We start from the raw sequence: 27,739 nt of genomic DNA on the forward strand, positions 1-27,739 counted from the left end.
CCATGTCCCCCAAGCTTTGGAAAGACATGTTTCCTGAGATTAAAATCACTGGCTAACGGTTTCCTGCCCCGCTTCCCGGCTCCCTTTTGCCTTTCAGCCTCCTCCTGCCTGGCTGGGGCTCGATCTGCGAGCAATGGTATCCGCAGTCCTTCGCTGACCGAGGGGGGGAGTCCAGATTCCGAGGTCTCGCCCTTTGGTGTCGTGCCACTTAAACCCAGGACCTACCCCCTCCCTCCCAATCCTCTCCTCCGCCCGCCCCGCGCCGCTCTAGGAGGAGTCAAAATGTCCTCTTCCCCAGCTGGAGGGGATTGTAGTGCGTAAACAGGATTAACTCTCTCCCACCCAGCTGCGCTGAGCAGCCCGCGGCCTGCGGGCCGGAGCGAGCCCCCTGGCGCGCGGAGGGCGAGGCACGGGGAGCGGGGGATGGTGGAGCTCGGGACCTCGGAGCTGTTCCTGGGGCCCGCTTCCTCGCCGAGGGGGGCGGGGGGTCACCGCCTCGGGAGCTGCTTCTCGGAAGCCGGGGCTGACGGCCGCAACGGCTCTGGCTGCTAGCCGCAGCCTCTCTCCACCACCTCCCTCTCCCTCCGCGCGCTTCCTCTCCGCCCACCGCGCTCCAGCCGCCGGGTCGCAGCCAGCGCAGTCCTCCGCCCCCCGGAGCCGCCGCGCCCGCCCGCCCGCGCGCAGACATGGGGGACCTGCCGGGCCTCGTGCGCCTCTCCATCGCGCTGCGCATCCAGCCTAACGACGGCCCGGTCTTCTACAAGGTGGACGGGCAGCGCTTCGGCCAGAACCGCACCATCAAACTGCTCACGGGCTCCTCCTACAAGGTGGAGGTGAAGGTTAAGCCCACCACGCTGCAGGTCGAGTGAGTGCGGGCGCGCGCAGCGGCTGACCGGCCCCACTTGGGGTACGCGGGGTGGACCGAGGCCCCCCGGGACAGCCGGAGCCTCTCCTGGGCACCTCTTGCCTCGCACCGCGCCCAGCGTGCCCAGGAGGTTGGCGGGTGGGGGGGGGGCGGGTATGAGGTCAGCTCCCTGCACCCTAGGTCCCCTCCTCTGCCTTAACGCTACTCTCTCCGCTGTTCTCGTTTCCCTCCACGCCTCGCGGGGTGGGATGTTTAAAACAGCGACAGGAAGCCAGGGGTTTAGGGGCTTTTTCTTTCCTTGTAAAATTTTCATCCCTTCTGTGCAGCCATCGGCGCGGACCCGCAGGCGGCCGGGGTGGGGCAGAGGGGAGAAGCTCGCCGCGGGGTTCACTTACCGCAGCCCCGGTCCTCCTCTGCCCCGTTCTGTGAGGCTGAAGGAAGGAGAAAGGCTGAGGAATGAGGTGTAAAGTCGGGGGCGGGTGATTATTGGGGGTCCCCTCATGAGGGATGCTCCCGACTCCTCCATCAACCCTTATGAGCCTGGGACCCCGGGGCTGGAAGAGCAAGACGGAAGGCAGCCTCCTCTGCTTAGGCCTAGTTTCCCGGTTTTCCCTGCCTGGTGTTTTTCTTTTTCTCCCGAATTGTCTGTTCAGCCTGGTGATCAGCAACATCCTTACAACAAAAGGGTGCGTTTTTTTATACTTATTTATTCGTGGCAGGGTTTATCTCTTCTCTGCTACCAGAGGTTGATGCATCCAGTAGGCTCTGGCTGGAAAGTCGGTGTAGGAGGATGCAGTAGCTTATGGGGAAGTATCCAGGGCTGGAATCCTTTACCTCTCAGCTTCCACGTTAAGCATGGTGTGAAGTCTAGTGTGGAAAGAGGAAATAAACCATCCTGTACTGTATCTACCATTTGCTGAGCTTGGGAGGTGGGGTGGAGAGGGCTTTGAATCCACCTGACACCTTTTATAGCTTAAGTGTCCTCCAGTAGTTGTTAATTCAACAAGCTTGTATTGGCCTTCTAGGTGCCAGGCTCCAACTGGACGACCTAGAATCAAACCTGAGTTGTGTCTGATGCTCTTGGTCCATTTCCTTGTCCTCATCACTGACAGCTCCAAGCACCCATTATCCTCACATTCTGCAGTGTTCTGTGCATCTGGTGATAATCCAGACTTTTTCTTTCCCTTCTTTCCCGGCAACCCCTTCTACCAAGTTATCTGTTCTATTTCCTTCAGGATACTTCTCTATTTTTCAAGTTAATCTAAAAACAAATTTGAGTTAACGATAAAACTATTTTTTTGTTACACTTTAATTTTATAAAAGTTTTTCAGTGCCCTGACCCAGTGATTCTCAAACCTGAGTCTACATCGGAATCACCTGGAGGGCTCGTTAAAACACATATGGCTGAGCCCCAGCCTAGATGTAGTAAACTCTAGTTTACTACATCTAGAGTGGAGCTTAAGAATTTGCTTTCTGATAGGTTGGCAGGTGATACTGATACTGCTGGTACGGGGATGACACTTTGAGAACCATTACCCTAACGTGAAGAAATGATGCCAGTGAGAGTTTTTGGTGTGTGGCTGGCTTGAGGAAGAGTACCCCAAACTATGGGACCCCCTGATTGTTGGAACAGAAGAAAAAACCATTAGAGAACTAGTTCAGTGGTTCTCAATCCTACCTGTGCATTAGAATCACGTATGCAACCTTAAAATAAATTTTCTAGTGCCCAAACCACACCCCAGACCAACTGAATTCTATTCTCTGGGGTTTGAGATGGGGTGGGTATAGGTAGGTTTTTAATAGCTCCACAGATGAGAAACTAGCGAGGAAGACCATTGACAGAGTCTAACTCAGCCTTGTGCAAGTACTTTGGATGAGAATACTAATGTCAATCCAGAGAGATTAAGTAGCTGATCTAGGGTCACATGACTGATTAGCTGGGGAAGTCAAGCCCCCTAGACTCTCAGAACTTTCTGCCACACCACAGTGTCTCTGTTAGCCACACCCTATGGGGTTTCTGCCTAGAGTTGTGGTCCAGACCAGGGCAGGGTGCCTAAGCTAATTCCTACCATATGTGGTCAACTCAAGTCCATTGCAGGAACATTTCCATTGGTGGTGTGCTTGTCCCGCTGGAACTGAAGTCTAAGGAGCCTGATGGGGACAGAATCGTATATACAGGAACATATGACACAGAAGGTGTGGCCCCAACCAAGAGTGGAGAACGGCAGCCCATCCAGATCACCATGCCGGTAAGGCCTACTTGGGATTGTTGGAGTGTGGTGCCAAGGCAAGTGGAAACCATGGAAAAGAAAATATGAAACATTATTTCAATTCATGGTTTCATATTCGAATATATTTGTTCATAATGTCCAAGTACAATTAATTAAATGATCCATGCTTCTCCAGTGACCAGTTTCATAGTAATTTCTTATGTGGCAAAAATTTAAGTCTCTCCCTACATTTTTGTAATCTGTTCCATTGATCTGTCTACACTTATGCCAAAGCTGCATTGTTTTAAATACATTGCTTTTACAGTATGTGTTTGTGTATTTTGTAATTGGCCACCTTACTGAACTTGCTTACTAAAATTCTTCATTCGACGATCTTGGATTTTTCAGGTAGACAGTCATAATCTACATATAATTGTGTCATTTTTTGATTTTTTTTTTCTGGCCTTCCTGCATTGGCTAATGTTTCTAGAATAATGTTGCCTACTAATAGGGGTAATCCTTGTCTCCAGGGTTTCACTGTTAGATACAATGTTAGTTTCAAATATTTATTATGTTAAAGCATCCTGTTTCCGGTTCACTAAGAGGTATTTTTTTTTAATTGGGAGGTGTGTTGAATTTCATCTAATTCCTTTTCCCATCTACGGAGTTTTTCTCCTTTGATATATTAATGGAATAAATATAAAATATACTTTGAAATACTAAACTTCCCTTTATTTCTTAAAATAAACCCTACTTAATGTCATTTATTATTTGTAATATATTACTACATTCAATATGCTAATATTTCATTTAGGGTTTTAAATTTTTTGTTTGTTTGTTTGGTTGAGTTATCAGCAAATATATAAGGATTTCCTATATATATCAGGCACTGGGAGAAGAGTGGTGAACAAAATAGATATCCCTGGCTTCATGGGGCTTCTTATCTAGAGGAGGAAAACATACTTTATACATGATTATCAATAATAAAGTAGATAATTGTTATTATACAAAATGTACTGAAAAAGTAGTGGTACCTTTGGGATATATACCAGGGGTCTTAGTCTAGCTCAAGATTTTAGGGGATGGCTTTCTTGAGAAAGAACTAAAGATATGTAAGAGTTGAGGGAAGAGGGAGCACTTGAGGAAAACGGAGGTACAAAGATCAAGAGCTGGGGCAGAGCAGGATGTGTTTCAAGGAATGAGTAGAAACCCTGTATAGCTGGAGCAGACCGTGAGGCAGAGACTGACTCAAGATTAAGATGGAGTTAACACAACATTGTAAATCAACTATACTCCAATAAAAATTTTAAAAATTAAAAAAATAAAATAAAGATTAAGCCGGAGAGGAAAGTAGGGGTTCGATGTTACAGGACCTTCTTTCCTTATCGAATTTATCTTAATGCCTGTGGGAATTCATTGAAGGTTTGTAAGTCAACTTTGATAAGCAATTTACATACAAATTGTATGTAAATACATTAATACACCAATTTAAAGTATTCAGTTACATAGATTTTAACTACTGTATAATCACCACCCCAACAAAAATATAGAACATTCCTGTCATCCCAAAAAATTCCTTCATGCCCATCTGTAATCGATGCCCCCAGGCTTAGCCCTCTCTGACCTTTTTGTCTCAATAACTTAGTTTTAACAGTTCTAGAATTTCATGTAAATAGAATCGTAGCATTGTGCCTGACTTCTTTCACTTAGCATAATGTTCTTGTATAACGTCGTTGTAGCATAATGTTGTCACATAAATAGTTGGTTCCTTTTATCACTGAGTAGTATTCCATGGGAAGGATATACTAGAGTTTATTTGTCCCTTCACCAATAAATGAACAGCTGGGGTGTTTTCAGCTTTTGAGGTTATGAATAAAGTTGCTATGAATATTTGAGTATGAGTCTTAGAGAGAAGGTGTTTTCATTTCTGTTGAGTAAATACCTTAAGAGGAGATTTGATGAGTCACATGGTAAGTACATGTTTCACCATATAAGAAATATCCAGACTGCTGTACCATTTCATATTTCAACCAGCAATGTATGAGAATTCCAGTTACTTTACATACTTAATTATATATCAGTCTTTTAAATTTGGAAATGCAAAAGACCTAGAAGAGCCAAAACAATTTTGTTTCATGGTCTATAATGTAGTCTTTAAATCAGATAGCCTAAATCTTCCAGCTTTGTTTACTCAAAGTTATTTTGACTCTTCTAGGCCCTTTGCATTGTTATACAGATTTTAGAATGAGCTTGTCAATTTCTCCAAAAATTGGGGTATTAATTGGGTTTGCATTAAATCTATATGCCAGTTTGGAAAGATTTGACACTTTACTACTGAGCCTTCTGATATATGTATATATCTGCCTATTTAGGTTTTCTTTAATTTCTCTCTATAATGTATTACAGTGTTCCCTGTACAGATTTTATACGTACTTTGTTAAATTTATCATTAAGTATTTCATATTTAAATGGTACTATAAATGGTGGTTATTACTAGTATATAGAAATAAAATTGATTTTTTTCTATATTCATCTAGAATCCTGAGGCCTTGCTAATCTCCCTTATTAGTCCTAATAGTTGTTTGGGAGTTTCTTTTGTAGAATCCCTAAGCTTTTCTATGTATGATACTTTTTTTCTTTTTTTTTTTTAATATTTATTTATTTATTTATTTTTGGCTTCATCGGGTCTTAGTTGTGGCATGTGGGCTCTTCGTTGAGGCTGGGCTCTGTAGTTGTGGCGCACAGGCTTAGTTGCCCCATGGCATGTGGGATCTTAGTTCCCCGACCAGAGATCAAACCCACGTCCCCTGCATTGGAAGGCAGATTCTTAACCACTGGACCACCAGGGAAGTCCCTCATTAACATTTTATTGAGGATTTTATATCTGTGTTCCTGAGGAATATTGGTCTATGGTTTTCTTTTCTTGTCATTGTCTAGTTTTTGGTATCAGAGTAATAATACTAGCTGCATAAAATTATTTGGAAAGTTGTTCACTCTACTGTTTTCTGGAAGAGTTTGTATAGAATTAATATTATTCTTTTTTAATGTTGGATAGAATTCACCAATAAAGGCATGAATTTCACTTTGTCTAAAGGTTTTTAGTTACAAATTCAATTTCCTTAATTGATATTGGGCTATTCAGGTTTTATTTCTTGAGTTAATTTTTTTAATAAATTTATTTATTTATTTTTGGCTGCGTTGGGTCTTCATTGCTGCATGCGGGCTTTCTCAGTTGCAGCGAGCGGGGGCTACTCTTCGTTGCGGTGCACAGGCTTCTCATAGCGGCGGCTTCTCTTGTTGCAGAGCACGGGCTCTAGGCGTGAGGGCTTCAGTAGTTGTGGCACGCAGGCTCAGTAGTTGTGGCTCGTGGGCTCTAGAGTGCAAGCTCAGTAGTTGTGGCGCACGGGTTTAGTTGCTCTGCAGCATGTGGGATCTTCCTGGACCAGGGCTCGAACCCGTGTCCCCTGCGTTGGCAGGCAGATTCTTAACCCCTGTGCCACCAGGGAAGTCCCTTGAGTTAATTTTTGTAATTGGTCTTTGATATCATTCACTTATTTCATTAAATTGTCAAATTTGTTGGCACAAAGTTGTTGGTAATAATCCTCCACCATCCTTTATGTCTTAGGATCTCTAATGATGTCCACTCTTTCATTCTTGATATTAATAATTTGCCATTTCCCCCCACCAACCAGTCTAGCTAGAGATTTATCAATTTTATTGGCTTTTTCAAAAACCCAGCTTTGTTTTCATATGCTCCACTGACCCATTTTTCTGTTTCATTGATTTCTGATCCTATCTTTTTTTTAAAGTTAGTTTTTATTTGTATGTTTGTTTGTTTGTTTATTTATGGCTGTGCTGGGTCTTCGTTGCGGTGCATGGGCTTAGTTGTGGTATGTGGGATCTTAGTTCCCCGACCAGGGATTGAACCCAGCTCCCCTGCATTGGGAGCCTGGAGTCTTAACCACTGGACCATCAGGGAAGTCCCCTGATCCTATCTTAATTATTTATTTCCTTCTTTTGTTTGCATTAAGGTATTTTAATTGAGGCTATACACACACACACATACACACAGAGTAAAATGATCTCTTTGTATATTGTACAGTTCGGTTTTCCATAGTTGGACTATATGCACCTAAGTGTGCATTTCTTTGAATCTTTTCTTCTTGGGGCTCACTGAATTTCTTGAATCTGTAAGTTAGTGTTCTTCCAAATTTGGGTATTTTTAAATGTTATTTTGTTTCAAATTTCTTTTCAACTTTATTCTTCTTGTAGTTCCTCAATTACACATTGGACAGCTTGATATTATCCCACAGATCTTTACAGTCCTGTCCAATTTTCTAAAAGAAAAGAAAATTGGTTCTTCAAATTAGATAATTTCTATTGATGTATACTCAAGCTCAGTGATTTTTTTTCTTCTGCCATTCCCAGGCTACTCTTGTGCTTATTTTCTGAAATTTTTTCTGTCATTGTATTTTTCAGCTCTAGAGTTTTTTATTTGTATTTTCTACAGTTTCCATCGCTCAAGATTCCCTATCTGTTTGCTCACTGAGACCATGTGCCCCTTCTTTGAACATATTTATAATTGCTGATTTGAAATACTTGTTTGGTAGATCCAGTATCTGGCCCCATTTAGAGTAGGAATGACTTTTTTTTCCTGAATGTGGGTCATGCTTTCCTGTTTTGTTACATTGTAGATAATATATTATTGATTCTAGTTTCTTTTATTCTTCTGAGGATTAGTCTCTTTAAATTCTAGCATGCAGTAACATTGCTGGAGGCAAACTACAAATTCTGTCTTCTCAGCAGGGCAGCAGCTGATATCTCTGCTTAATTTTTTTCAACTTCCAGTTGCTGCTTTTCTAGCCTGGTTCCCTTGTTCCAGTGGAGTTTAGCAGTCAGCCAAGGAATTGGACAGTTTACACTAAGATTTTGGGATCCATCCACCCTGAGGTTCCTCTAAATTTCCAGCTGCTCTGCCAGCCCTGAGCCCTTTGCTTTGACACTTTCAAACCAGTAAGGCTCCAACTTCTCAGGTTTGGGAATGCATTCAATTAAAAAAACAAAACAAAAAACAAACAAAAAAAAACAGTGAACTTACAAATCTTATTCGGCATAATTTTCTCTTTCAAGAATAAAGTCTTCTCTTAGACGAAACCAACCCTGCTGACACCTTGATCTGGGACATCTAACCTCTCAAACTGTGAGACAATAAACTTCTGTTGTTTGGAAAAGAAAAAAAAAAAAAAAAGACTCTTTACTGGTTTGTCTGCTTTTTCAAGCAGAAAAAGCCCCCTCCCACCAGCCCATACAAGCAGTTAGGGAAGAATTATGGCAGAGTTATAGTCAGATTTTGGGTCTCACCTCTTCCGTAGCTCTCTTGTTTCCAGAATTTTCTCCCAAAATTTCCAGCTGCTCTGCCAGCCCTGAACACTGTCTTCTGCCACTTCTCACAGATAAAGCTGCCATTTACTTGGGCCAGAACTGCCGGGGGATTGGGGAGTACCCTCAAGCAAAAAAGCCACACGGACAATTCTTAACTGTTATAGTTGAGATCTCTCAAGTGTAACTCTGGTTTCTGTCCTGCTTTTAGTTGCTTTTTTTGTTTTTTAATTAACTAATTTATTTATTTATTTATTTTTGGCTGTGTTTTGTCTTCGTTTCTGTGCGAGGGCTTTCTCTAGTTGCGGCAAGCGGGGGCCACTCCTCATCGCGGTGCGCGGGCCTCTCACTATCGCGGCCTCTCTTGTTGCGGAGCGCAGGCTCAGTAATTGTGGCTCACGGGCCTAGTTGCTCCGCGGCATGTGGGATCTTCCCAGACCAGGGCTCGAACCCGTGTCCCCTGCATTGGTAGGCAGATTCTCAACCACTACGCCACCAGGGAAGCCCTAGTTGCTTTTTAAAGCCTTCAAATAGTTTTTGTTTATATTTTGTCAGATTTTATAATTCTCTGTGTAAGTTTCACCCACCAGCTCCCCATTTTAAAAAATATTTCAATGTAGGACTTCCAGTTCCTGGTAATGTGACAAGATTTGCATGTTGTTAAAATCGGTCTAGTAGCAATATGTAGATTGGAAGGGGAGATAGGCAAAGGACAATTAGAAGGTTCTTCACCGTTGAAGATGTGGTGTTAGGGTTAATAACTTAATAAAATGAATTGGGCACATTTTCATAGTTTGTGCTCTGAAACAATTTACATAGCATAGGCTTTAGCTGTTACTTGAAAGTCTGACAGAATTTCCCCATAAAAGTCAGGATCCAAAATAATGGTATTTGGAAGGAATATCCCTAACTTTCAACTTAGTCCATAATGTTTGCCTTTGGGGGGCTTTGAAGATTTTATTGAGTCAATTTTAGTTGTTTTTTTGAGGAAATCATCCATTTCTACAGAAAAACATTTTAAAAGGTATTTTTAGACTTCTAGGAAAATATTTGAAGATCACACATCCAACAAAGGGCTGGTGGATCAAAATAAATCTCTTTTAAATCAAATAAGTATCCTTCTACTGTAGTGTATCGAGAATAGCATATGTAATTAGAGTTGAAAGGAAATATTAACTCGAAGCAGAACTGCAAATACTAAAGTTATTAGGATTTTATTTTTGTTTATTTTTTAAAATTCTATTGAAGTATAGTTGATTTACAATGTGTTGATTTCTTCTGTACAGCTAAGTGACTCAGTTATACATATATATAGATATATATACTTTTTCATATTCTTTTCCATTATGGTTTGTCACAAAATATTGAATATAGTTCCCCGTGCTATACAGTACGACCTTGTTGTTTTTCCATCCTATATATAATAGTTTGCCTCTGCTAATCCCAAACCCCCATTCCTTTCCTCCCCTACTCTCCCTCCCGCTTGGCAACCACAAGTCTGTTCTCTATATCTGTGAGTCTGCAGGTTCATAGATATGTTGATTTGTATAGTATTTTAGACTCCACATATAAGTGACATCGTATGGTATTTGTCTTTCTCTTTCTGACATTTCACTTAGTATGATAATCTCTAGGTCCATCCATGTTGCTGCAAATGGCATTATTTCATTCTTTTTGATGGCTGAGTAATATTCCATTGTGTGTATGTATGTATGTATGTATGTATGTATGTATATATATACATATATATATCACATCTTCTTTATCCATTCATCTGTTGATGGACATTTAGGTTGTTTCTATGTCTTGGCTATTGTAAATAGTGCTGCTATGAACATAGGGGTGCATGTATCTTTTCAAATTATAGTTTTGTCTGGGTATATGCCCAGGAATGGGATTGCTGGATCATATGGTAGTTCTATTTTCAGTTTTTTGAGGAACCTCCATACCGTTTTCCATAGTGGCTGCACCAATTTACATTCTCACCAACAGTGTACAGAGGTTCCCTTTTCTCCACACCCTCTCCAGCATTTGTTATTTGTAGACTTTTTAATGATGGCTATTCTGACTGGTATGAAGTGGTCCTCATTGTAGTTTTGATTTGCGTTTCTCTAATAGTGATGTTGAGCATCTTTTCATGTGCCTATTGGCCATCTGTCAGAATTTTAATGAGAGCCCAAGGGCCAATGAGCTAACTTTAAGTTGTTCATTCTTTCACTGAACTGGTACTGAGCACTGGGTCAAGTGCAGAGGTGGTCACCATAGATGAGACTGTACCCCATCTTCCAGGTGTTCACAGAGCAGGAGAGCAGACCTCCCCACCTTCTCCCTGGAGCCAGTATGGGCTGAGGGGACCAGAGGTATAACTTCCTCTGGTTTTAGAAGGGTGGAGTCATACTTCTTTTGCTATAGGTGTAAACAGAACGCTAGGGAGGAAGATTAACTTATTTTAGAAAGAACTCAATTAAACACTTCTTAGTTGGATCTGTAAAGTGAGAACTTCTACATTATTTTGAACGAGAATGAAACAAAGGTATTTTTTTAATGTGAGAATGATTTAGACTGAGTCATGAAACGAAAGATTTTCTTACTCACCATAAGTCTGGATTGTCTGTCCAGGTACCTGCTAAAAGTTTGGAGAGCCTTTAGATGCTTTGGAAGGATGTTGTAGTGACAAGGATCTCTACGCTGTAACTAATGAATCCTGAGTCCCAACAGTAAAGCCTAGATTCTTCCATATAATTTCCACTCTAGAAGAAGCAGGTGATTGATAGTTGATTGTTCCAACAATGATCGCACAGCGTTTGGTTTGAGCATTGGCCATGCATTTGTATCTTATTTGTAATAGGCTGATTCTAAGGAAAACAATTGAAATTAGAGGTTTCCTGATCATGTCAGCAGCTCTTATGTTAAATTCAAATGTTCATTCTAGTGGTGAAGCTTTCAGCTAGCCTTCATCATTATCCTACGATGTTTTTAAGTTACCAATATTTCAAACTTAAGTTTTAAAAAGTATGGGCATACCACACTCTCACAGACAACACCAAAACATTGAAATATCCAGGTAAATGCAATCAATTTAGCAGCAAGTTCCTGGATTATTCAATTTACATTCTTCACCAAGGAAAACATCAGTGGTATGGGTGCCTGAGGAAACGTCTAGAACGTCAGAATTAGAACGGGAAGTTATGAAGGTATTGGGATGCCATCTACTTCTGTAATTAACTGTGTCCCAGGCAAACCTTAATTCAATGGGCCTGTTTGCTCAATGCAAATAGGTGGATTCCACTATCTGAACACTAAGACCACTGTCAGCCCTAACATGGTGTGAAAATTACAAACTTACCTTTAGGGGTGTGGTACTAATTATTTGCTGAAGAAAGTCAGATTCTCAAATACTGTCATTTAGGATCACACCAAATAGGACTGAAATCCCACAAATGTATGTAGGACTCCTTTCTGGTTGGGCACAGACACACAGAGAAGTGTGGGGATGCATCCCAGCATTTCAAGGGCTTTGCATGATTTTTTTAAAAAATTGTAAGATACCATGACAAGATTCAGAAATGTGCATAAACTTTTAAAGCACCAGTAATCCCTACATTTTGATTTGGCTCATTTTCAGATTACCTTCCACATATATACGTTCTATAGTTGCAATCATTTTTAATACATATTTTGTACAACTTTCTACATATTCATTTTTTATAATTTTAAGGGTAATATAAGACTCTATCACAATATATCATAATGATTACACTCTTACCCAGATATTAGATATATTGATTGTCCCATCATAAAAAGTGCTATAATGTAAAGTTTTGTGCATATAGTTACCTCAATCTGAGTAAAAATATTTGGTCAAAAGAACTGACTCTTTATGGCTGTTCCCACATATGGCCTTTTTGGTGTTTTTTGTTTTTTTTTTTAAGTTGTACATACTATTTTACAATGTTACTAGCAATAAAGAAGTCTACTGGCTTTGTTAAAATTATGACATCATTGAGAATTACTTTAAAAAAATAGATTTTCTAATTTACTTTTCACTATCACAAGAATGAACATTTCTACATGTTAATTTTGTTTCTTCTTGTGTATATTCTTTCATATTTCGTCAATACTTCTGTTGGAAATTATTTTTTTTAAAAATCACAGACTCCTAATAAAGATAAACAATCTGTCATATCTGTCATATTTCTCTCACTATTGCTTTATTTTTATTTTCCATTGTGTAGAAATATAATTACATTAAAAATTTTCATTTTCTGTTATGATTTCTTCTTTTAAAATGAAGATGGTTATTTTTTCCATAGAGTTGACAGTCTATTTTGGTTTTCCCATAGTTTTGGATTTTATGAGATTTAACTTTCCTCTTATTCAAACTTGATTTATATGTTTATACTGTACATCATTTTCCAAAAGATTTAAGCTGGTATTTAGCATTTTATGAGTCCCAGCAGTAAAGCCTAGGTTCTTAAATGTAATTTCCACTCTAGAAGAAGCAGGTGAATGATTGTTCCAACAGTGATCGCACAGCTTTTGGTTTGAGCATTGGCCACGCATTTGTATTTTATCTGTAATACATGATTCTATTACAATTGAAATTAGAATTATTTTTTTAAATTTTTATTCATTTATTTATTTTTTGGCTGCATTGGGTCTTCGTTGTGGTATGCGGGCTTCTGATTGCAGTGGCTTCTCTTGTTGTGGCGCACGGGCTCCAGGTGCGTGGGCTTCAATAGTTGTGGTGTGCAGGCTCAGTAGTTGTGGCACGCGGGCTCTAGAGCACAGGCTCAGTAGTTGTGGCGCATGGGCTTAGTTGCTCTGCAGCATGTGGGATCTTCCCGGACCAGGGCCCGAACCTGTGTCCCCTGCCTGTGGCAGGCAGATTCTTAACCACTGTGCCACCAGGGAAGTCCTAGAATTATTATTAATTGAAATTAGAGATTTCCTGATCAAGTCAGCGCTATAATATTAATTGAAAATTTCATTCTAGTGATGAAAGCCTTACATATGCTTTAACACTATTTTATGACTTTTGTCAAGCTTGAGTATTGTAAATTACAGACACAACCACTTTCACAGGTAATAAGGAAGTCTTGAGATTCCCCAAGTAAATGCAGTTAATCAAGTAGGTGAATCCAGCAAGGGAAGCTGAATTAAAGGTACACCAAAGCAACTTCTTATGAGTCTAAGGTTACCTCAGAGTAGTTTATCAGATTTTTATAAATCATTGGCTAAATGATGCTAGGATAATTGGCTCTTTGGGGGAAACATCACTGCTGTTCTTTCCGGATGCCATACTTCAAAAAGATATTTCAGATGGATCCCAGGGTTATCTGTAAAAAGTCAACTTTGTAAAAAATCAAAATGAAAAGAATTAATCTAAACCTTAAAGAAATGGAAGAAATCCAAAGGTGAAAATGGAAAACTTTGATTACATAAATGTAAAATTCCTGTTAAGCATTTTAAACAAAGTTAAATTTTTCCTTAAACGGCAATTTCAGTTAAAAGGCCAATGATGGTTGGTGAAAAACTTATTTGTAACATGGATGGTTAAGCTGTGTTGCCTTGATTTGCCACTGCCCATGCAGACAGTGCTGCAGCCCTGAAGCTGAACTCAAGAAGTAGTCAAGTGCCATCTGACTTAGATCAGTGGCAGTGATCTCTCTATTCACATGATTCCAGAGGCCCTGGTACAGGGAGTTAACGATACCCAGCTCTAAAAGCTCTCCACCCACACTTCAAAGAGCAGTGCTGACTTGTATTTTAATGTGACTAATTCTCCCCTCAGTCCCTCCAAGGAGAGAGCCCAAGTGGAGATTCTGTCTGCATCATGGGTGTCATCATGATAGTCTCTTTAGTAGGTGACTGGGAGGAGTTTAGAGGAATAAGGCAGGGAGGTACATGAGCTTGTTGTGAGGCTGTGTTTGCGCAGGAAGGTGGCCTTACACATGCATTCCCAAACATAAACGGTATTCCTCATGTCAGCTCTTTCTAGTATTTTGGCACAATCTGTAGCTTAATATATAAAGAATTCTTAGAAACCAGTAAGGAAAAGAACCATAGGACATGGAAAATTGAAAAATAAGCAAAAAACATAAAGAGGCAATTCACAGAAGAGATACAGATGATCAGTAAATACATAAAAATAGCTTAATTTCACTATTGGTAAAAAAAAAAAAATACAAATATTGCAATGCCAGTTTTCACCTACAAAATTAGTCAAATACTTAAAAGTAATACTAATTGTTCAGTGCTAGTGTATTTCTGAAATATAATAATTTTTCTAAATTGATTTTTGGATCCTGCAAGCTTGCTGAATTCACTTATTAATTGCATAGTATTTTCTGCAAACAGTTGTTTATCTGTGAATAGAAAGTATTACTTCCCTTTTTTTTTTCCCCTCTTGCCTTAAGGTACTAGCTTAACACTGCTAACACAGTGTTGTACAAGAATAGTAAGAACTGCTCTCGGTGCCTTATTTCCATCTTATAGAGAAAGGACTCAGCCTCTTACCATTGAGGGTGATGTTAGCTATAGGTTTTTTATTGGTGCCCCTTAATCAGATTGAAGAACTTTCCTTCTGTTCCTAGTTTGCTGAGAGTTTTTATTATGAATGGATGGTGAATTGCCAAATGCTCTTTCTGCATCTATTAATATGATTACATGGTGTTTCTCCTTTATTTTGTTAATATGGTGAATTACATGGATTTTCAAATATTGAACCATCCTTGAGTTCTAAGGATACATCTCTTTTGGTCCCAGTGTAATATCCTTATTATGTATTGCTGGATTTTATTTACTAATATTTCAAACAAATAAAAATTATAAGCAAACTTTATGCATAAAACCATGAGGAATTTTTGTCTGCAATTTTCCTTTACTCGTAATAATATCTTTGTGAGGTTTCAGTATCAGGGTAACAATGGCTTCACAGAATGAACTGAGAAGTGTTCCTTCCTCTGTTATGTAGAACTGGTATTTTTCCCTTAAATGTATGAATTTTTCAGTGAAGGCATTTGGACCTGAAATTTTCTTTCTGGGAAGATCTTAAACTACAAATTCAATTTCTTAAGTAGTTAGAGATTTAGTGATAGCTTGTGTCTTTCAAAGAATTTGTACATTTTAAAAAATGTATTAGTATAAGTTTGTTCCTCATCTAAGGATCCCACATTGTTCCTAATATAGGATCAATTGTGATAGTATCTCTTTCATTCCTAATACTGGTAACTTGCTTTCTTTTTCCTGCTCAGTTTTGCTGGGGTTTATCAATTTTAAAGACATTTTCAAAAACAAACAAACAAACAGATTTTAGTTTCATCAATTTTTCTTTACTGGTTTTCCTTTTTCTGTTTCATGGGTTTCTGCTGTTTATTGCCTTTCTTTTTCTTACCACTAGACGGGCTACAATTAAAAGGACCGGCAAGGTCAACTTTTGGAGAGTCTGTAAATCAACTGAAACTCTCATATTGCCGGTAGGGATGTAAAATGCCTTTCTAAAATCACTTTAGAAAAGTTTGACAGTTTCTTATAAAGTTAAGCATACTTGTAAAACCCAGAACTTTTAGTCCTATCTATTCAGCTAAGAGAAATGGAAAACATGTATTTACTACTAAAACTTCAAACAGTACAGGAATAAAGAGGCTTGGAATCCAGTAGGAATTGGTAGGTCACACCACAGTAAAAGTCATAGATGCTTATTTATACTGATATTATTTACTAAGGACATAACATCATGTCTCTATCAATATTATAAGCTCATTCTGTGCTCCCAAGTCAGTGGATTTCTAAGTGACTCTATTCTTGGTGAATTTCACATGTCTCCAGTGGATTTGGGTGGAATGGTGAGTAGAGAGAAGTACTCCAGGAATTCTAGGGCATCTGGTTGTAAGACCACCATGGAAATTGTTTAAAACAAGTTCTTCAGATTCCTCATTTGTTACTGAGCACAACAAATGAGTCTCCTCTCTTTGGAAGCTGATGGGTTCTCTTTCACATTGGTTGTGAAATAAAAGTGTACCAAGCCTTGCAACTTGTAAGAACACTAAGGCAAATAAAACGTCCAGGTACGTAGTAGAGTGTCAGTTTCAGAATAAATAGACTGGGTGGCTTAAACAGCAAATATTTATTTTTCACAGTTCTGGAGGCTGGAAGTCCAAGATCAAGGTGCCAGCAGACCTGGTATCTGGTGAGAACACTCTTTCTGATTCACAGACAGCTGCTTTCTTGCTGTGTTCTCCCATGAAGGAAAGCAGAGAAAGAGAGAGATCATCCCTCTCATGTCTGTTTTTATAAGGACACTAATCCCATTCATGAGGGCTCCATCTTCACACCCTAATTACTTCTGGAAGGCCCCACTTCCAGATACCATCACATTGGGGATTTAGGCTTCAACATATGAATTTTGGGGAGCTACAGATATTCAGTCCATAGTAGTGTCCTAAAGCACTTTACACACGACAGTTCATAGATGTTCTTCTCACTCAGGGAGAAAAAAGAAAAACCGTTCAGTACCTTTTAGCTCATTTGCTTATATAAATAATTTGGTACATTGATTATAGTTTCTAGATAGGAATTAGGAAACCTAGCTTCTTGACCTGCTTCTAGCATTAGCTGCCTGCACAATGTAGACCTAGGCCAACTCACTTAACCTCTCTGAATATTAGTTCTTTCATCCTTAAAATGGAGATGTTAAAACCAGTCACAACACCAGTGTGGAATGACATATGTGAAAGTAATTGTATTAAAAAAAAGAGAGAGCTATTAAATGCACAGAATTATACCATGTATAATTGCATTACCTGGGAGCCTGCCTGGGTAAATTTTCCTTGGAAGGCACAGATGGGTTGGAAGGGAATGGAGAGCTTGTAGTTGCTTCCTCTGTTCTTCAAGAGGAATGTCAGCTTTGGATAGCACATCTGTTCTTAGCCAGAAGAGAAGAAATCCTGAGTTAGGTAGAGAGATGCCCAGGAAATAGAACTCTAGAAGGAAGAATAGGAAGAAGGCTAATGGGAAGTTAAAACAACTAAGGTGTGGGAGAGAGGAAAACATATGCCTATTTAGCAGCAGTTAAGTTTACTTTAATAAGACCTTGGGTCCAACATTAATAACAGAGAAACAAAGTAGAAGCACCTAAACATCCCATATCTTTAGCTGTGACTTGCTGTCAACAGACTTCTATTTTGGTCTCCTGTGTTACTGAGAACTCTTAGATTGACACTTTATTAATTTTAAGGTCATTCAGGTGTAAGTGTAGTGCCTTAAGGCCTTTTGTTTTTGTTTTTTGCCTGTGCTCGTGATCATCTTTGTTTGTTTGTTTTTGTGACCAACTTTTATTTATATCTGTTTCAGAAAAGGTATTGTTTTTCCCACTTACCTAGCCTGATTTCAAGCTGCTCCCTCAAAAGTTTAGCTGGTGTTTGTAAAATATTTTTATAACTTAATTTAATTCAGTTGCACTTAAAATGTACAGTGTCCTGTGCTGGTCAAAAATAATAAGTCATCTTGGTGATTTGTAAAATGAGATATCAGTTTATTATTACCACCAGTACCCTATTGTAAACAAAGTTGTAATATTTTCATTAGCATATATGTATCCTTAATAGAATTTATTAAATCCCTAGGGTTCAAGTGATATATATGTTAATTTTTCAGGGGTGATAGATCCATTTCACCACTTAAAATATTCTTTCTGATTATAAAAGTAACATATTTATTGCAGAAAATCTAAGTAGAAAAGATAGAAAAACAATTTCTTAGAGAGCTATTGTTAATATTTCTTCATTTTCTTTTCTCTATACATCTTATTGTGTGTATTTGAACTCATAATGTATATAAAGTGTTTTAATATTTTTTCTGTTAACATTGTAATCATTTCTCTCATCATTAAAACTAAATTCCTGTTTAGTGATTATATAAATTCATAGTACAGATATTCCACCATTTTCATAATCATTTCCTAAAGTTGGATGCTTAAATTGCTTCTGGTATTTGGAAATGTTTGCTAAGTTGATAGGTGAATACTATCTCTGTAAAGTATGTATTTCTTTAATTACTAATAATATTACATTTGAATATTTTTCAGATGTTAGCCAATTTTTTAATGAACTGTCCAGTTTTATCCAAATGTTCTTAGTAGTTCTTACTAGTTAATTCATATAATATTTTATATTAAGGATATTAGCTATTTGGTAATACTTGTAAATACTTACAATTTGGCTTAACATTTTTTCTGATTATAAAAGTAAAATTCAATCATTAAATTTTTAAAGTACAAATAAGTACATGGAAGAAAATAAAACTTATTCCATCAGCATTAACATGTGTAATTTTAATGGAATTAACACTAGACAGTCTTGTTGGTACTCTGCTTAGTTCAGGTGACAATATAGAATACTAGAAAAATTTTATTAAATATTTACATTTAGAATTGTTACATAGTATTCCACTATACACATATGCCATAATTAATTAAGGATGGAAATTTAGTGTTCAATTTTTCACTACTCGAAACCCTGTGGTATTCTTAAGATAAATTATAAGTGAAATTACTGGACCCAAGTATGTTCACACCTTTACTTGATACAAATTACCCTTCCAAAAGGCTGTGTAATTCAGTTCCCATTGGCACTATTCAGAATACCTGTTTCCTTGTTGCTCACTAAAAATCCATAGTTCTATTTTTAATCAACTTTGTTGTATAGTTTACATATAATAAATGTACCCATTTTAAGTATACTGATCAATGAGTTTTAACAAACACATACATATACTCTTGTAACCACCCCCCCAATCAAGATGTAAAATGTTTCCATTACCCCAAAAAGTTCCCTCTTAAACATTTTCATCAATCATCAATTCCCTCCTCCTACCCCAGGTAACTTGGGTAACCACAGATGTTTCCTGTCAGCATAGATTATATTCTATCACTATAAATTATATGGATATATATATATATATATATATATATATATATATATAAATGGAATCATATAGTACACGTATTCTTTGGGGTCTAGATTCTTTTGCTCAGCATGTCTTTGAGATCCATCACTGTTGCTGCCTGAATCACTATGTTCTATTGTTGAGTAAAAAGCCATTTTACTGATATACCAAAATGTGTCTATCACCAGGTGAATGATGAAACATTTGGGTTGATTCCAGGCTGGGGCTTTTGTGAATAAAGCTGCATATATGTGCACAGGTCTTTAAGCTATGACTCTCTAAAAGGAGATCCTTCATTTTCTTACCTGGGAGAAGATTTGTGGACTGTAGGTATATCACCTACTGTTTCAGGTCAAGCAGATTTCTCAAAGGCAAGCCAAACCTTGTTTTAGGGTCCAATGAGCAGGATGAGGCAATGGGGCAGGATATGATCTTGAGAGCATCTTGGAAAGCTATCTGGGGAGCACCTGATCGCCCTCCTCCTGTAGCAACTGCAAGCATAAGGCTCCCATTGCTCACAGCCCTCCCCCACAATGTCTTCTGGCTCCTGACAAGTCTAAGAACCCTGCTAAGTCAGGCCTGGCCTCCTCCCATGACGGCGGGTGGGTCAGAGGAGAAAATAACGACAGGCATCATGCTGTTTACTGCCACATCCCCTAAATAGCTCCAGGAGGCAGTGGCAGGGTCAGGCTACCCTACAGGCCACTTGAGCCCCTGCCCAATGGCCTCTAGGGTATTCTGTGCCCTCCTCAGCTACATGAGAATTGTGTGCTCATGACTCCATAGAATTCCGTGCAGTGTGTGCAGGGCCTACCTTCTGGAAGTAGAATGCAAACTTCTTGAGAGCAAAGGATCACGCCTTATACAAATTTTTCTATGTACGAGGCACACAGTAGGTACTCAAATAGGGTTTTGGGTAATGTAAAATCAGAACCTGAGACATGGGCATAGCTTATAAACACTCAATAGTATTTGAAAGTTAAAGTAGGGTCTTTAACAAGCAAATGCTTCCGATAACATAGTTTCCCTGGAATTGAAATTAACGATGGGAGGGCAGTTGTAGCTTTTGTTTCGTGTTGTGCACATGTTATTTTGTACAGCTATTTTTCGAAAAAGAAACCAAAGACAATCATTAAACACCATTCCCTCTCTTCTCTTCCCAATCTCCCTTCTGTGGCAACCTCTGAAATTCTGAGATTCTAAGAGAAGTTTCCAGAACTTAAATATGGGAAACAGCTACATTTGGGGAGTTATTTGTATTAAAGGCAATATGATAACAAATGCCATGAGTGGGATGGGAATAAGATTTTATAGAGAAATAAATGGTCAGACAGCTTTTCAGGAAAATCTCTCTCATAATAAAGGAAGATAGTTCGTTAGAGTAAGGGCCTAAGCTTTCAGACCACAAGAGCCTGGAGTGGTTACACAGATGACACCTCATTACACAGTACATCTGTTACTAAGTCTAAAGTCATTCTGCTCGCTGCATGACAGGCAGTAAATCGGGAGACAAGTTATTGGGGGAACTTTATCTGGAAAGCCAGCAGACTGAGAAGGTGGCCGACTAATGTCCTAGAGAACCATCTTACCACAGTCAGAATTCAGGCTTCTTTTATACTAAAAGGTGAGGGGCAGGGGGTGAAGGGGGGAGTTGGTTGTTGTAAACTTCTTGGTGCAGGAATCCTTTGTTCTTGCAGCTGTCCACATAGGTCAGGTCACGATGTTCCTGTAAACTTCCAACAAGACAAATGTTATTCTCTGTTCTGCAACTTTTTATCTTTATATGAATGGGAAAGTGTTGTACTCTTAAAGGTCAGAGCCTTGAGAATGGGCTGTCCTGTATATTGCAGGCTATAGGCAACATTCTTAGCTCGAAGCAAAAGCAATAGAATACAAAGGTTGAAGTAAAAGAAACAGATCTAATATGGAGTCAGATTTGTTCTTCCCTATTACATCTCTTTCACGAACATCAACTCTTATGTTTGCTCATGGCAGAATGAGGTTTTGATGAGGCATGTTTCTCTTCCCTCAGTTCACTGACATTGGGACCTTCGAGACGGTGTGGCAGGTCAAGTTTTACAATTACCACAAGCGAGATCACTGCCAGTGGGGAAGCCCCTTCTCCGTCATTGAGTACGAATGCAAGCCCAATGAGACCCGCAGTCTCATGTGGGTGAACAAGGAGTCCTTCCTCTGAAGATGGCGCTTTCTGATGCTGTTGGACAATGTCTTCAGAGATCCACTTTTAGATAACCCAGCACAAGCCTTCACCAAGGCACACCACTCCATTGCTGTCTCCCATTGGGTGCCAATTATCTACTAGCCCTGATTATTCTGAAAGTGTAATTCCCCTCTGATGCAATGTCCCTGACATAAAAGATCATGATGTACCCTGCCCAAGAGACTCCCTTTCTGTATTCTGTGTTGGTGTTCCTGCCTCCAGTTGTTCTTGGTCATGCTGGTGACCACTTGGAGGCGCTCCGTGGAATCCGCAGGCTGTGTCCCACACTTAACTTTTCCACTGAATGCTGTTTTGTTTCCAAGTTGAGTGCTTCCCTCTTTTTTGTTAAATGTTAAATAAAAAATAACAATGTGCTTGGGTTCCATCCCAAGTGTGCAAGGGTAACATGTAACTTGGGATGTTTTCCAGCTGTGTCAAAGTAGGCTTTGTGAAAATATGATGCAAACAGCAGTCAGTGGGACTCAAGTGTTGTGCTTTCTATAAACAGCTCGGCTATTTCAGGGAAGAATAATGACGAAAGAAAAGGACAAATATTTAAGAAGTGTTTATAACGTATTACAACTCAAATAATGTAAGGTATTGTGCTGTGGCCTAGTGGAAGTGGGAAAGAGCCTTGTGTGGACCACTGTTAAACAAGGTGACCAAAGTGACAGGGTTAACTCTTTGGCAAGTGACTGTTGTGTCCAAACAGGCATGCTGATGGCCTCCCTACATTCCCCTTCACTTGAACTTTGTAAAACTGTGTATGGAACTATAATCAACTTTTGATATTTCTTAATAAAGGCATTGAAAATCATCCCTGACTTGCCTTCTTAATTTGGGCAATATCTGTCTAGCAGGTGGACCTCTGCTCCAGGCCAGCTCTACTAAGATTGCTACTGAATCCAGGCTGGTACTGCTCACCACACGACAGGCCAGTAAATCAAGAGATGAGGTGAAGGGGCACAGAATAACGACTTTATTCGGAAAGCCAGCAGACCAGGAAGATGGTGGACTACTGTCCCAAAGATGAGAATTTAGGCATCTTTTATATTAAAAGGGGAGGCAGTGTGGCTGTTTGTTGCAAACTTTTTGGTGCCGGAATCCTTTGTTCTTGCAGCTGTCCACGTAGGTCAGGTCATGATATTCCTGTAAACCTCCAACAAAACGTCATTTTTCTCTTCTGCAACTTTTTAATCTCTATATGATTGGGAAAGTGTCACACTTTTAAAGGTCAGAGCCTTGAGAATGGGCTATCCTGTATATTTCAGACTATAGGCAACATTCTTTTACCAAAGGTGCAGAGCCAGCATGACAAAGCACAGGCAACAGAGCACAAGGAGTAGAGCTAAAGGAATAGGTCCAATATGGAGTCAGGTTTGTTCTTCTCTGTTACAAGACCACCGTCTACGTTGCAGGGTGAGGGGGATATACCTGGAGTAGAATTAGCACACTTAACTCATAGATCAATTCTGACCATTAAACAGGGAATACTCTACCAGCTGCAACAAAGCTAGCACAGGCTCGGGCTCTTGGTGGACAATCAAAAAATGCTTGTCCCTATCCTCTCTCCATTCCTCCTTCCAGGGTGACCCCTATCAGCCAGCTATGTAGCTGAGCAGCTTTAGGATGTGGTGCTGTAACAGTGCATGTGCATCAGGATGGAGACCTCCTTGCCTGCTCCCAGGCACTGCAAGGTACCTGGCACAAAGCCTGTACTCCATGTAGATGGAGGATGAATTCCCTAAGAAGCAAAGAAACGTTCTCTTAAAAAGTAACAATATTGTAATGTTCACTTGGGAAGCACAAATCCTATTGGGTTGGAAAAAGTTAGTTGGGGATTTGTTTTTTTGCTGCCTGTGAACGTTCCATGTAAGAATACGCAAGGTTAATGGGGCTATTGCAAAGAATCAATTTCTTGTGGAAATGAATTTGGAAGGCTGGCCCCAAACCCTCTGCACCTGTGTTACTTACCTGCAATGAGGCTGTGCTGCCAGCAGGGCACAGTAATGCCTTGGATTTGGGCTAATCAGGAGAGGTGTTAAAAGAGAGAAGTATGCTTCTCAATTCACTTGTTTTTCCAAAATGATAGTGTCGGGCCTCCTTGGTGGTGCACTGGTTGAGAGTCTGCCTGCCAATGCAGGGGACATGGGTTCGAGCCCTGGTCTGGGAGGATCCCACATGCCACGGAGCGACTGGGCCCGTGAGCCACAACAACTGAGCCTGCGCGTCTGGAGCCTGTGCTCTGCAACAAGAGAGGCTGCGATAGTGAGAGGCCCATGCACCGCGATGAGGAGTGGCCCCCGCTTGCCGCAACTAAGGAAAGCCCTTGCACAGAAACGAAGACCCAACACAGCCATAAATAAATAAATAAATAATAATTTTTTTTTAAAAAGTGTCTATTAACTGCTCCTAAATATAAGCACTAATCCATTCCTAATTACTGTATTTTAAAAGCCAACACTCTTCAAACACTGAGATATTTCAAGCAATGGGTTTACTATAGACAGAGGCTTAAGTTTTATGCCAGAATATCCAATGGAAATGCATTTATTAGAAGGTGGGGAAATGTGAAAACTACATATCTTAGCCTATTGAAACATTTGATGAGTAAATATTTTCATTTGGGAAACAAGAACTCTCAAGCTAGTGACTCATCCATCAGAGTCTTAGTATTTGCTTTGAGGGGTGGAAGCGATATTGCGGCTTTTGCCAGTTTCCATTTTTGAGTTGGGAATGACTTAAGACAGGGCTGAGGGAAATATGGCCCATGTCACCGGACACACCCTCCCACCGAAGAGCCCCAGCCCAGAAGCTGGAGCATCGAAGTCCCAGAGACACACTGGGTGAGTTCAAGTGCTCACCATCATTCTGCTTGTGGCTAAGATGAGTTCGGCTAGTGGACTTCTAAAGCACATTAAGGTTTATGGTTTGTACCCCTACTTTATTCTCCTTATTTTGTTTAAATGTGTGTGTGCGTGCATGTGTGTATGTTTCCCTCGAGGCTAAGAGGTAAGGTTGAATCAAGGGAGGTGCGGAGGAGGTGGAGATGAAGTAAACAGGAAATCTTAACAGCTAATCTGCCACGTTAAGTGATCTCTCCTGGCATCTACTGTTCTACTTATGATTGGACTCAAGCCCAGTCTCTCTGGCTACTTCTCAGCATAGCTCTCCTCCTACTCCCAGATTCAAGTGCTCAGCTATATCAAGCTGCTGAGTTGTAACTTTGCCCCTCAGCCATCTGGAAGGCTATTTTTATACAAGTTGTAGCCATGTCTCTCTACTTCTAAGCATCGGTGGCTACCCAGGAGCTTGAGGAACTAGGCCATCCTTCTAATTATTATGATGACTGAAACCCTTTGGAACAGGTGGGAGAGTAGAAATGCCTTGAATTTCTATTTTGTGACACCTTGCTTATTGAGAAGTCACTTATCCAACCATCTAAGCCATCCAGATCCCAGTTGAGAACAGAAAACATGCCAAAAAGTAAAGATCTCTGTCACAGATGTCACCAAGTCCATCCACTAAAGGCTTGGGTCTTCTCTCAAAGCCTCATGACTCATATTTTAAAGACGGTTCTAACTTATAAGGTGATCTAGTTTCTGGCTCTTAGGAAATTGGAAGCAGAATAATTAGAGGAAAGAAGGCAATCTGTAGAGACAGATATACTGAAAATAAATTTTTTTCACAGAGGACCAAGAAAAAATGTTGAAAGAAGATAAAATAAGTCAAAAACTGTAATAGATAGGGACATAATCCTGAATTAAACCACAATAGTTTCTGTGGATATCAAATAACAATTGATATACATAATCATGACTCTTATTTAGGAAGATTATCCATTATTTTCAGAAATGTTTCATCATGACCCAGTGTTTAAGAGTTCAGATTCTGGAGCCAAGATGCCTCAATTCAAATCCTTATTAACTGTGTGACCTTAGACAAGTCACTTAATATCTCTGCGCTTACATTTTTTAAAATTAATTAATTATTTTTGGCTGCATTGGGTCTTCGTTGCTGCACGCTGGCTTTCTCTAGCTGCGGGGAGAGGGGGCTACTCTTCATTACGGTGCGCGGGCTTCTCATTGCGGTGGCTTCTCTTGTTGAGGAGCACGGGCTCTAGGCACACGGGCTTCAGTAGGTGGGGCTCACAGGTTCTAGAGCGCAGGCTCAGTAGTTATGGCACACAGGCTTTGTTGCTCCGTGGCATGTGGGATCTTCCCGGACCAGGGATCGAACCCATGTCCCCTGCATTGTCGGGTGGATTCTTAACCACTGCACCACCAGGGAAGTCCTGTGTTTAAAGTTTTTCATTTGGAAAATGGAGATAATAAAAATATTTACTTCAAAGAGTGGTTGTGAGGATTAAATAAGTTAATGTATATAAAATTAACTGTGACTGGCACGTAACATTATTACTTGGTACATTTTGTTTAAAAAGTCAGAGAGGACAAAATACATTTTTAAACAAAAGTATTAAAAATGCAAAGAGGAAAACTGAAGGTGTTTAAAAGAATATTCCATGCATGGATAATGGCCAAAGCTTGTGCTCTGGTCTTATACAAAAAATGAAGAAGAAGAAGAAGATGATGAAGGAGAAGGAGGAGAGGGAGAGGGAGGAGAGGGAGAAGGAGGAAGAGGAAGATGAGGGGGAGGAGGGGAAGGAAGGAGAGGAGGAGGAGGAAGAGGAGGAGGAGGAAGAGAAAGAAGAAGGAGAAGAAGAAGGAGGAGGAGAAAGAGAAGGAAAAGAAGAAGGAAAGAGAGGAGGGGAAGGAAGGGGAGGTGGGGGAGGGGGAAAAGAAGGAGAAGAAGGAGAAGAAGAATGTATGTAGAGACAATATTTTTAATTATTTAAAAATAAATAGCTTGGGGCTTCCCTGGTGGCGCAGTGGTTGAGAGTCTGCCTGCCAATGCAGGGGACACGGGTTCGAGCCCTGGTCTGGGAAGATCCCACATGCCACGGAGCAACTGGGCCCGTGAGCCACAACTACTGAGCCTGCGCGTCTGGAGCCTGTGCTCCGCAACAAGAGAGGCCGCGATAGTCAGAGGCCCGCGCACCACGATGAAGAGTGGCCCCCACTTGCCATAACTAGAAAAAGCCCTCGCACAGAAACGGAAGACCCAACACAGCCATAAATAAATAAATAAATAAATGGATCATCACGTTTAAAAAAATTATAATAATAAAATAAAATAAATAGCTTGAAGTAATGTATTTTAAGGTATGTTAGGGAAAGACTTTCTCCCCAAACAGGCTTCATAGAGTCTCTTTTACAAAGACCCAGTTGTTAATAATATGCAAACATCCGGACAGAATCAGAGAACTTAAAATCTGATAAATGTCAAGAGTGATGTCAAAAGTTCTACTTGTTATTTCTTCTTTTTTAAAAAATAAATTATTTATTTTTGGCTGTGTTGGGTCTTCATTGCTGTGCACCGGCTTTCTCTAGTTGCAGCGAGCGGGGGCTACTCTTCGTTGCGGTGCACGGGCTTCTCATTGTGGTGGTTCCTCTTGTGGAGCACGGGCTCTAGGTGCGTGGGGTCAGTAGTTGTGGCTCGCAGGCTCTAGAGCACAGGCTCAGTAGTTGTGGCGCACGGGCTTGGTTGCTCCGTGGCATGTGGGATCTTCCTGGACCAGAGATCGAACCGTGTTCCCTGCATTGGCAGGCGGATTCTTAACCACTGTGCCACCAGGGAAGTCCCTATTTGTTATTTCTTTTAATCCTCCCAACAGCTCTGTGAGGTAGGCAGCGCGTGTCATATGTCCGTTTTATAGAAGAAAAATGTCTCAGATTTTGAAAAATAAGGCTCAAGTTTTAAACAGCTGATTTTACAAGAAACGACTTTATTTGATCCTCAGTTTTCTCGTTTGTGGAATGGTGACAATACTATCCACTTCACAGAGTGTGTTAGGATTAAATAATATGTCACAAGCAAAACACCTTCCTTCTCTTCTCCTCATCACCCTCCTTCTGATGCATTTTATTTAAAACGACTTCATCCTGTGCCCACACTCCTGCCGTGTTTGTTTTTTTAACTGGTGCTTTTGCCTTCCTTTATTTGCAGTCTAGTAGATCAATGCCTTTCCCCCCCAAATTACTGTGAATAGATTAAGTC

The 27,739-nt window shown here is 40.1% G+C and overlaps 1 protein-coding gene and 1 long non-coding RNA gene across 2 annotated transcripts; one reads left to right on the top strand and one right to left on the bottom strand.

The window, feature by feature from the left end:
• The first annotated feature begins 265 nt into the window (after positions 1-265).
• CNRIP1 (cannabinoid receptor interacting protein 1) lies at positions 266-22,439 on the top strand. Its single transcript, XM_059942551.1, has 3 exons — positions 266-865; positions 2,964-3,114; positions 21,434-22,439. Exons 1-3 carry the CDS (start codon positions 687-689, stop codon positions 21,596-21,598), a joined length of 495 nt encoding a protein of 164 aa, XP_059798534.1. The 5' UTR covers positions 266-686; the 3' UTR covers positions 21,599-22,439.
• Positions 12,962-19,932, bottom strand: LOC132376965 (uncharacterized). The gene is made up of 3 exons (XR_009506484.1): positions 19,707-19,932; positions 17,259-17,438; positions 12,962-13,372 (listed from the first exon to the last, which is right to left on the bottom strand). It is a non-coding gene; the product is annotated as an uncharacterized LOC132376965 (long non-coding RNA).
• Positions 22,440-27,739: the final 5,300 nt, after the last annotated feature.

Source organism: Balaenoptera ricei, chromosome 13, assembly GCF_028023285.1.
Source record: "Balaenoptera ricei isolate mBalRic1 chromosome 13, mBalRic1.hap2, whole genome shotgun sequence".
Taxonomy (NCBI): domain Eukaryota; kingdom Metazoa; phylum Chordata; class Mammalia; order Artiodactyla; family Balaenopteridae; genus Balaenoptera; species Balaenoptera ricei.

What these genes read in the sequence shown, in the direction of transcription:
- CNRIP1 (XM_059942551.1), top strand. Translation starts at nt 687, where the DNA reads ATGGGGGACCTGCCGGGCCTCGTGCGCCTCTCCATCGCGCTGCGCATC. An exon ending in CCCACCACGCTGCAGGTCGA is followed by an intron (nt 866 to 2,963) that starts GTGAGTGCGGGC and finishes AGTCCATTGCAG; the next exon opens with GAACATTTCCATTGGTGGTG. An exon ending in CCATCCAGATCACCATGCCG is followed by an intron (nt 3,115 to 21,433) that starts GTAAGGCCTACT and finishes CTCTTCCCTCAG; the next exon opens with TTCACTGACATTGGGACCTT.